Source organism: Elephantulus edwardii, unplaced genomic scaffold, assembly GCF_000299155.1.
Source record: "Elephantulus edwardii isolate Elephantulus edwardi_28Jun2011 unplaced genomic scaffold, EleEdw1.0 scaffold00186, whole genome shotgun sequence".
In the NCBI taxonomy this organism is placed as follows: domain Eukaryota; kingdom Metazoa; phylum Chordata; class Mammalia; order Macroscelidea; family Macroscelididae; genus Elephantulus; species Elephantulus edwardii.
Genome location: NW_006399936.1, coordinates 25,482 through 36,847, shown reverse-complemented (window position 1 = coordinate 36,847; position 11,366 = coordinate 25,482). Strand labels below are relative to the sequence as shown.

Below are 11,366 nucleotides of genomic sequence, written 5' to 3'. Positions count from 1 at the left end.
GTAGGAACTCTCCTAGCTGGCCCACAAAGTTGTATTTGGTCCTCTCTCCAGTTGCTCAGTGATGGCCACTGGGTGGCGATGAAGGGCCTAGCGTCACGCAGATGATGAATGCATAGCTATTTCTTCCCATTGTCTCTGGCTCACTATGCATCATTCTTCAGCTACCCCAAAGCTTCTGCCTGCACATCGAGGCCTCTGCATCCAGCCTTCATTACCTTGGTCCACTGGCTGAGAGCTCCCTGATCAGACTTGTTCCGCTCTCCGGGACAGTGAACTGAAAGATGGACAGTAGATGCTGCCTTGAGATAGAGAGGTTGGAGGAGAGGTTTCTGAACACAGTAATTATGAATTGTTAGAATGATGAAAACAATCCATGAACAAATAAGCAGAGACCTGTTCCCTTGCTCCAAAGTGGCAGTGGCCGCAGCATAAGAGCACAAGGCACTGGAACTCACAGAAGCACAGAAGGCTTGAGACCTAAGCCATCACATCAAGGGTTGGATGGGGGGAAAGAGGTGTTGAATTTGGTATGTGGACGTGGAAGGGGGCTGCTGGTGGAGCGGGGAAAGGGTTGGGTCAAGACTAAAGAGCAAAGATAACAGTTTGAAGACTAAGGTGTCCTGATCCAAGCCACAGTTTTTTTTTTTTTTCCAAATCCTTCCATCTGAACGTTGGTCAATGAGTAAGGGTGACAGAAGAACTGATGCTTTTGAACTGTGTGGTGTTAGGGAGGAGTATGGACTATCCTATCGACTGCCAAAAGAACAAACAAGTCTGTCCTGGAGGAAGTAAAACCAGGGTGCTCCTTAGAGGCAAGAGGAGTGAAACTGTCTCACAGACTTTGGACATGTTGTCAGGAAGGGCAGTCCTTGAAAGAAGACAGACTGGGGAAGGTGGAGAGTTAGAGACAGGAAGACCTTGAACAAGATAGATTGACCAGTGACTTTAACCATGGCCTTGAGCGTATCAGGGATGGTGCAGACTAGGGTAGGGTTCAGATCTGTCATTCACAGGTCGCTGTGAGTTAGTATCAACTTGATGGCACCCAGCAGAAAGCTGTAAGAGAAGAAATACCTGTTGTTAAAGTCCCCCATTTATGGTGTTTCTATGATAGCTTCGTTAATAACTAAGACATGCCTTGGAAGTGAGGAATTTCCCCTTTTTAAAAAAAATTTTATTATTTTTGTGTGTATGTACCGTCAAATCAGATCTGACTGGTACAGGAGGAGATTGCCTCTCCTTCCCCGGCAGAGCATCTGGTGGATTCGAACCGTGCACCTCTGGGATTTCTCTTTTATTCCAACCTTCTTGAGGGTTTTTACCCAGCGTCAATCCACAAGGCGTTTTATTGGGCAGACTAGGATGAGGCAAAGGGGCTGTGCCTAGAAGAAGGTGTTGGGCCGCTTGGTGGTGAACCGTGGCTTGTGCTGGCGACGTAGGACCCAGTGGGGCAGTGGGAACTTGATCTTGGAGTCATGGAACTGCTTGACTGCAGGTCGGCGGCACTTGTTGGCTGGGATCTCCTCCACCTTCATGATCTGGATAGAGTGGGCCCTGGCACGATGCCGAGTGCCCATGTCGCTGTAGCACTGGGTGACAGCTCCTGCGGTGGTCAGGTCCCGGTATTTCCGGTACATGTTGTGGGTCCCACTGCGGGAGTCGTAGCGCAGCCAGATGCCAAAGTTCTTCACACACAAGGTGGACTTCTCGAACACCTGTCCACAATATACAATTTCCCCAGAAGACTTCATCTTCTTCCACTGTGACACAAAGTACCAGAAGCGGGACTTGGCAACAACGTGGTTGGGGGCGAAGAGGTGCATGCGGTAAAGTGGTGGAGTCCGACGCTTGGGGGTGGGCAGGCAGCGCCCCACCACCTTGTACTCACTAAGTGTTCCCGAAGCCTTCATAGTGATCTATCGGCGCTCGCCACGACCAGCAAAAGGAAGCAGTTACTCTCCAAGGGTTTTTTTAATCAAGAAACGTCATTGGATTTGATCAATTGCTTTCTCTATATCCACAGAGATGATAATGATGACATGGTGTGTTATGTCGATTGATTTTCTAATGTTGAATCATCCCTGCATTCCTGAAATAAATCCCATCTCTTTTCCCTTTAGTCCATTTTTTCCAACGTGAAAAGGAGGCCTAAATCTGCCATGACGCCATACTCCAGTGCTGCCAAGAGAGAAATTACCCCTCAAATTCTCTCATGAATCCTTCCCAACTTCTAGTAACAGGAACTGCCCCTTTCTTCACCAGGACCATTTCCCCAATCTACTGTCCCATCCTTACCTATCCTTTCCACATATAACTTTCCCCATCAGTTGCAACAATTCAGGGTCACCTCACAGTCATCCTCAGCTGTTTCCAAACTTTTGCCAATACACAAAACACACTGATCTACAGAATCTATTCTCACTTTTCTGTGGACTGTTTTTCCACTTCTGAGAATGGGCTGATGATCTGTGATTTCACGACTCCTTTGATGCCTTTGCCAGTGTATGAACTCTGCTATCTAGCCCTAGAATTCCTTTCCCCAACTTTGGTAGATTAGGAACCACCCATATTTCCACCTTATCTCACCATTTCTGCTAAGAAGCCACTACCCAACCTTCTACCTTTATGGGATAAGACAAGGTATTGTTGTCTTCTAAAACACTCATTACCTCAAGGATGACCCTTGAGTAAGTCTACCTGTGGTTCCAGGGATACTAGATAGAGGACACAGGGCTGCTATGAAAGTGGGGAGGGCCTGCTTCCCATATGACCTTGTGACTAGGGATTATGTTTTCTTGTGACCAGGGATTATGCAGGCTGGTTTTGAGGTTGGCTTCATGGTCAGCTGTCCTTTGGGTGCCTGGAGCCCTTGGACATCAAGGTAGAGAAAGAGTAAATCACCATTCTCCATATGAAAATTTTTTGTTAGTCTTCTGCTTTCAGGTAGAAAACTTAAAAAAACAAAACAAAACAAATCAAACCAAACCAAACCAAACACAACCCCTCAAGAGAGTATTATAAGAAATCCTGCTCCAGAGGAAGCAATAACTCACCTAGGGTTTCAAGAAGCGTCACTCACGTACCTACTGACACTAAACCACTTCCTGGACCCCTCAAGGCCCTCCAGCCTGAGTGCTTGTTTCCAGCTGACCCCTTTGTTTCCAGCTGTGACCCTGTCCCGCTGCACCCCTCCATCCTTAAAATGACAAGAAATACTTCAACCACCCTTCAGGGCGAATTTCCTTGATACTGACCCTCCTCTTCCAAGAAACCGACTGGCTTGCCATCCAGCTAGCTAAGCCTTGGGAGCTCTCTCTGTTGCAGGTTGTTGTTGTTGTTGTGTGCTGTTGAGTTGGATCTGACCTGTACCTGACCCTCCAGCTGGCTTTCAGAGGCAGTAAATCACATGAGAGGACACTGATCATATTTCTCCCACAGAGCAGCTTGTAGATTAAAACTTCATGCCTTCAGGATTGCAGTGCAGTCTCTTACCACTAGGCCACCAGAGCTCCTCTGTTGCAGGTGGTTGCTGTTGTTATGTGCTGTCGAGTTGCCTACGACTCATAGTGACCCTGTGTACAACAGCCCTAAGCCCTGCTCTATCCTGTGCCAATCTTGTTGTCTCCAACACACCTACCCCCATCACCCCAGTCACTGAATCAATCAGTCTCATCGAAGGTCTTCCTCCCTTGTGCTGTCCCTTCACCCTCCGAAGCATGACATCCCTCTCCAAGGACTGGTCCCTCCTCTTGTAAAGTGTACAAAGTATGTCAGAGGAAGCTTCAGAGTCCTTGCCTCCAAGGAGCAGGCTGGCTTCACCCTCTCTAGGACAAATCTGTTCTCTCAGCAGTCTATAGTATATTCAATATTCTTCTCCAGCACCACAGTTCAAAGACATCAATTCTCCTTTTATCAACCCTAGTCATTGTCCAGCTCTCTGGTGCATAGCAAGTGACTACAAAGGCCATGGCCTGGATCAGGCCACTTTAGTCTCCAGACTGACATCGTTGCTCTTCAATACTTTGGAGAGGTCTCTGACAGCAGACTTTCCTAGAGTAGAATATGAATTTCCCCATTGACATGGGAGCTACTTACCCTGCCCTCCTAGAATTTGCACCGGTGGAAATGTGGAAACTGAATTTATTGCTATTTTTTGTCCTCCAACTTACTGGTCTCAATGATCCTTACCCCACATGCCCCTTTCCATTCATTATTGGACCATCTCCTCACAAGGAAAAGGAACAGGGGGTGCTCCTATATGTTTCACACAAGTCTTGAATGCTAACACTCAGCTTTCTCTTATAATTTAACTCTTACTTTTAAAAAAGTTATTTTACCATTTTTTTGCATGTACCGTCAAATCAGATCTGACTGGTACAGGAGGAGATTGTCCCTCCTCCTGCAGCAGAGCATCTGGTGGATTCAAACTGCGCACTTCTGAAATTGCAGTGCAGCTTTTTGCCACTAAGGCCACGAGAGCTCCCTAACTCTGTACCACATATTTAGTTCTAACCAATGAATGTGAAACCACTGGAATGAGAAAACACCAAATCGGCTTGCCCCAACCCCAAACCCCCAAACTTTTCAAGACGCTTCTTTACAACAAATCTACAGGTTTTTGTCTGCCTGTTGCTCTATATATTCACAAGGAAGCTCAAACAAATGTTACATCTCTGACCTTTAAACACTCCTCTGATGATAGACAAAAACAAATTCTCCAACCTCTGGTCTCTCAGTAGAGGAATCAGATGGGATTCCTTCCAGCCTCTCCTCTCGTGGTCCAGCAACACCACCCACCCGCATGCGGCAGCTTGCATAAGCCGTGTAACCACAGTCACAATAGTGACTCCCTTTCCAGGCATCATCGGCCACCAGCCCCAACTGAATCTATCATCCCCTGCATCTCCCCTGAAAATAATCAATGTCTATCCTCATTGCCTTAGGAATCACACTACCTTTCAGCTCCAGAAAGGTTAAGGTTGGGCTCTTGAACTGTATCTTTTTAATTTGTTCAGTATCCTTCAGTACTTCACAACAAAAAGGAAAATCTAGTTGTTGTTGTTGTTATGTGCCATTGAGTCGTTTGCGACTCATAGTGACCCTATGTACAACAGCCCTAAACTGTGCTCTATCCTGTGCCAATCTCATTGCCTCTGACACACCCATCCCGATTACCCCAGTCACTGAATCAATCCACCTCATAGAGGGTCTTCCCCTCCTGCGCTGTCCCTCTACTCTACCCAGCATGATGTCCCTCTCCAAAGACCTGTCTCTCCTTGCAACATGTCCAAAGTATGTCAGATGAAGCCCCAGAATCTTTGCCTCCAAGATTCAAAAAGCAAAAAGGAAAATCTAGTAGCTGAAGTTAATGTTATTCAAGATCAGATTAACTCTTTTTTTTTAAATTTTTTTTTTTGTGTGTGTGTGTACCATCAAATCAGATCTAACTGGTACAGGAGGAGATTGCCCCTCCTTCTCTGGCAGGGCATCTGGTGGATTCCAATGGGCGTATCTCTGGGATCCCAGTGCACCTTCTTGCCACTAGGTCACCAGCGCTCCCCTAAGAACAGCTTAACTCTTTAGCTTCAGAAGTTTTTCAAAACCACGGAGCCATCGATCTCCTTACAGCAGCCCAAGGAGGAGCTTGAATAATGCTGAACGAAGAATGCTGTTTCTATGTCAACCAGTCCAAGAGTCCAAACAAACTTCAGAAATAATTTCACAAGCTGAGCTGAGAAATAGAGGTGCTTCCAGAGACTTTGACTGGTAGAACTTTAAGTTGAACATCCGGCCATGGTCCAAGTGGCTGGCTTCTGCCCTTTACTTCTGGTTTGCTTCTTTGACTCAGAATGAATCTGCTTTTTTGTTTCTTTCTTCCAGCAACACATCCAAGCCCTTGAAGAATCCCTCAAAGACACTCTATACTGCTTCAGCCTCTACCAACCCCTCCTGACACCGTACGCTCATGGATTAGAAATCGCTCTCCCCTACATGCAGCACAAAGCACCTACAGAAGCCAGACAAGTCCCTTTTGCATTAAGAATTGCCAAGCTGCACTGCAATCTCAAAGGTGTGTGGCTCGAATCCACCAGATGCTCCACTGGAGAAGGAGGGGCAATCTCCTGTGCCAGTCGGATCCAACTTGATGGTAAACAACAAGAAAAACACAAACAAACAAAGAATAACTGCCAAAAACTAAACAGGAGGAATCTAAGAGCTAATCAGCATTTTCAATATTAAAAAAAATGTTTCCAGGGGAGCTCTGGTGGCCTAGTGGCAAGAAACTGCACTGCAATCCCAGAGGAACACGGTTCGAATCCACCAGACGCTCTGCCGGAGAAGGAGGCGCAATATCCTCCTGTACCAGTCAGATCTGATTTGACGGTACACGCACACAAAATAATAATAATTAAAAAAAAATGTTTCCAACTCTCTACTTTGAGGTTATTGTTGAGTACCTCGAGTCAGAACCGAGCCATAGCTGACCCTCCATTGGGTTTTCAGGGGCAGTAAATCACACGGGAGGAGACTGCTCATTGTTCTTCCACAGAGCAGCTGGTGGATTTGAACTGTGTGCTTTTGGGATTGCAATCCAGTTTCTTACCACTAGGAAACAGACAAACAACAATAAAAAAATTAAAGATCACAAAATTTCCTGTTTTTGTGGAAGCAACCACTTAGCTAAGGTTCTGAGAAGCTGCCGCCTTTTCGTGCACCTGCTGACACTAAGCTGCTTCCCAGACGCCTCACGGTCCACTAACCCGAGTACCTGCTAGAACTGACCCCACTGTCTCCAACTGTCACCCTTCTTTTCTTCCTCAGTCCTTATCCTTACAAGGACCCCTACTATCCTCTCTTGATATTTGACCCCTCTCTTCACTTTCCTGCCTCTTCTTGAGAATTCTTTCTCCACAACACTGGCCCGCCTAACAGGTGGAGTTCATGAGCCCAGGGTTAATTCCACAGTGGCTTGTTGTCTGCGGTTACCACTCACTCTCTAAGCATTTCATTTGTTATTGCCCACGACCCGACGGCACTTAACAACAACAATAACAGCATAGAGAGAGACCAGTTGGCCTCGTGGACAGAAAGTCATGCTCCCAAGCCAAAGGTGGGTGACTCTACTCTGCAGCCCTTGGGCCTGCCTTTAATTGTTTTTGGTGAAACATTCTTCTAGGTTGTGTAACCCTCGTCTGTCCACTTGCTGTATAGAGGTAACGTGTGATTGCTGTGAAGCCGAACACTGTGACACTGATGTGTCAAATGCAATAGTGGTTACCTGTGGTGGACAGTGTTTGGTGGAGCTCCCCGATTAAAACAAGCTTGGAAGCAGGAGTGGCATCCACGTCCTCTGGAATAGCTTGCCTCTGGAAATTCTTTGAACCTGGTGAAAAGACAAAAGTTATACAAGTGTCCAGGTCTTTCATTGCTATGAGTCACCTACAACTTCAAGGCACTTAACAACAACAAGAAGTAGCATTTCATTGAAATCTCTCCCATAACATTCCCATGAGGTAGGCCCTTTATGGTCACCTGTAACTGACAGGAAACTAGTTCACAGAAGGCGATGGGGCAAGCATCAGCTCAGTTTTATAAAGTTGGTAAATGGAGCCCCTGAATTTTGCAAGAGAAATTCAACCTGTGGCCTCAAGGAAATTAACTCCCAGAGAGTTCTGGGGCCGCCTGGGCTCATTCCTTCTAAGAAAAGAGGGTGGGGCAGGTCCCTGCATGGTCAGGGATCAGTTTCCATTTCCCCTGTCCAACTACCTTATCCAAAGTCCTCTCCTCCCTTGTCTCTCCGCTTTCTCTTGCTCTCTATCTCATCTCATCTCTCCTCTCCTCTCCTCTCCTCTCCTCTCCTCTCCTCTCCTCTCCTCTCCTCTCCTCTCCTCTCCTCTCCCCTCCCCTCCCCTCCCCTCCCCTCCCTTCGCCTCTTCCCTCTAGCCTCATTTTGGGATCTTGCTAGTCAGACCCTCAGGCATTAAAGATCTTAAGAACATCCCTACTGCTGCCCCCACGCCGTGAGGAGGAACAGTTGCAGGGGTCCTAATTGAGGGGAGAAGGATAGTCAATGGTCTCTACTATTTCCAGGGATGGTTCCCCCCTACTCAGACCTCGCTCCCAGACAGAAGGACTAGAGGATGAGGTGCTCCTCACACAGGCCTGGGGTCAGAGGACGTGGGGAGGGGTCAGAAGAGGTCACTAAGCAGCTTTTTAAGCCTTTTCATTGCACCCTTGACTGACAGCCCCTCCTAACTCTTTTGCTGAAAAGCCGCACCCCCTCTGAAGCACTTCCTGCCTCCAGACCACCCCGTTCCCTCAGGGAGGCTCTGTCCCACCTGTGGATCGGAGGCTGTTCATGGAGCAGGAAGCAGGGAGGGAAGGTTTTTTATCCAGAGACTCTGGTGTGAGAGATGCCTTGCTGTGGGAAGGGGCTTCCAGCCCCTCTTGCTTCCTCTCCCCACTCTCATTTCCTCAGCCTCCTGCTTCTTCCTTCTCCACTTTCTGAGCGGTTCTGCATTTTCATCACCCAGTCCATCCTTTCCCTCCCTGTCCCCCAACATCCCCACAGGCCTTCTCCACCAGGAGTCTCCCTGTCTCCTTCTGTCAGGAAGGCCTGGCTGAGGAGCCACACAGTGACCTTTTTTTCAGTCTCAGAGGTGAGCATTCTCTCCCTCTCCTGATAGAGGCCTCTGTTTGGTTAGGGGCTGTGCTGGAGAAGTTGTGAGGGGACCCAGGAACCCTCTCTGTGAGAGAGAAACAGTTGTAGGCAACTCACCAGGGCCAGGAACCAACTCCCTAGCTCCCAGAGGCTGTGCTGTGCTGGGCCTCCTGCAGGGGAGGAGCGAGTGGGGCCCTGGAGCAGCAGGTGCTGAGCACCTGCGGGTCCTCCTTCCCACCTCCTCCCTGGAGATGCTTGGAGGGGGGCAGCCTAGGGGCTGTGCTGTCCTGTGGGCAGGGTCTGAGCCAGAACAGGGAGTGTTGTTAGCTATGGTTCTGGGTCCAAACTCTCCTCCTTTAGTTCGTTTGATGCCTCAAAAGGAGAATGAATGGATTTTCAGAAGGTTCTCTCTCTGTGTTGAGGGTGCAGGGAAGTCTTCCCTACTGGGATTTCTCATTAAGTTACTTTAATGAATTTGTTTGAACAGCCACAAAATTAAAACATATAAAAAGGTTTCAAGCGAAAAGTCCTTTTCTTACCCTGTCCCCTAACACCAGTTCCCACCTCACAAGGGTGCTAGTTTGTTGTATCTTGTACATATTAGCAATATTCTTCTGCTTCAGCCAATATTTTAACATAAAATATAGCACTTTTCATTTTCTGCACCTCAACATTCCCCCCCTTCCAATCCTAATCATGTATTATGGTGAGAGTTCCAGATGGGCACATAGTTCTTCTCATTCTTTATTTTCTTCCTTTTTACATAAAAAGGGGCCCACATTTAAAACAAAATTTAAAAGGAAATGATTACTGAGAGACAGTTAAGGGCTCAATTATGTGTTATAAACCCTGTAAATAAAAATCATCCTTTTTTCAACATTGCAGGAATATCCCTGGAATCCATTTCTAGGCTTTTATTGCAGGGTCACTACCATCAATAATAACGAGAACTCCTGCGTGGTTGACCCGCAAGGGTCTGGGGATTTCTAGCACGGTCTATCAGGTGCAGCACAAGAAGGTGAGATTCGTACAAGAAGGCTAGAAAGCTAGTAGGATTTAGTATTTGCAGGTCCCAGAGAGGACAGGAGCACAATTCAACACCTGGTGACAAGGTGACAAACTGGAGCTAAAGGTGAGAGCTTATCAATGGCCAGCAGGGTCAGGGGTCTGAGGGGACAGTACACTGACGTCTACTGTTCATTTTACAGTGTTTTGGATTTTTTAGGGCATTGTTGTTGTTGTTGTTGTTAAGTGCCATCGAGTTGCAGGTGACTCATAGTGACCCTATGAAGGAGAGTCCTCGACGCTTGGGTGCCTTTCTTTCTCTCTCCAGGCTCATAGGGTTTCCAGAGGCAAGCTATTCCAGAAGTGGATGCCACTCCTCCTTCCAAGCTTGTTTTCATCGGGGAGCTTCACCCCACTCTCTGTCCGCATTGGGTAACTAGTCATTAATGCATTCGACACATCAGTGTCACAGTGTTCAGCCTCACAGCAAACATGAGAAGATGCAAATATTTTATCATGGGGAGATCATGCAGTTTATGACCAGGAGGGGCAAGGAGTGACTGACACAGCTGGGGGTGTCAGGGATTGAACTGTATCCCCCACAAAATGCATGCGTGCAATGCTATCACGTGGAAGCTTTGTGATGATCCTCACCATGATCTGAAAAAATTGTAAGGGGCTTAAAGGTAGAATGCAGTGTAGCCCTGGTCAGACTGGGGGGATGTCCCTGAAATATGGCCTCTCTGACCATTTATTTGTCTCACTAGGGATGAAAGAAGAGGAAAGCAAGCAAGAGGGAGAAACCTCAGCACCACCAGGAAAGAACTGCAGGAGCAACTTGTGTCTTTCTGACTCAGGTCTCTGTTGGAGGAAAGTCCCTGATACCAGGGAAACCCAGGATACACGGCACCACCAATGGCTGTCTGCCCTACAGATGCTGTAAGAGGAGAAATTTCTGTTTGTAAAGTCATCCACTTGTGGTTTCTGTTATAGCAGCACCAGATAATTAAGACACTGGATTCCAAGATAGTAACGGTTTTTATATTTAGAAACTGTATGGAGCATGGGCAGGGGTGGAGGGTGGAGGGTGGAACGGACAGACCTTAGTTAGAGGCCATAGCTGTTGAGAGATGTGTTGTCACACATCTGACAAAAGACTTGCACCCAGAATGTGTAGGAATTCTCAAAATCCAACAGCAAGAAAACATGCAATCCAATTTAAAAATGGACAAAAGACTTGAATAGACACTAACACAAGGAAATATGTTCAACACTGTTCATAATTAAGGAAATGAAAATACATAGAAAAGTCTATTTCTGAATGGAAATCCAAAGACTGTAAATTTTCATTGAAATTAATAAATTTTAAAAAAGTCTATTTCACTGAATGGCTACTTAAAAATAAAATAATGTATGTTGTTGTTGTTGTTATGTGCTGTCGAGTCGCTTGCGACTCATAGCGACCCTATGCACAACAGCCCTAAACCCTGGTTTATCCTGCGCCAACCGCACCACCTCTGACACACCCATCCCAATTACCCCAGTCACCGAATCAATCTATCTCATAGAGGGTCTTCCCCTCCTGCGCTGTCCCTCCACCCTCCCAAGCATGATGTCCCTCTCCAAGGACCCGTCCCTCCTGGCAACATGTCCAAAGTATGTCAGACGAAGCCCCAGAATCCTTGCCTCCAAGGAGCAG

The 11,366-nt window shown here is 47.1% G+C and overlaps 1 protein-coding gene across 1 annotated transcript; it reads right to left on the bottom strand.

The window, feature by feature from the left end:
* Positions 1–1,382: 1,382 nt before the first annotated feature.
* LOC102861259 (60S ribosomal protein L18a-like) lies at positions 1,383–1,910 on the bottom strand. Its single transcript, XM_006896446.1, has one exon. The coding sequence runs from the start codon at positions 1,908–1,910 to the stop codon at positions 1,383–1,385; it is 528 nt and encodes a 175-aa protein (XP_006896508.1).
* Between the last annotated feature and the right edge of the window lie 9,456 nt (positions 1,911–11,366).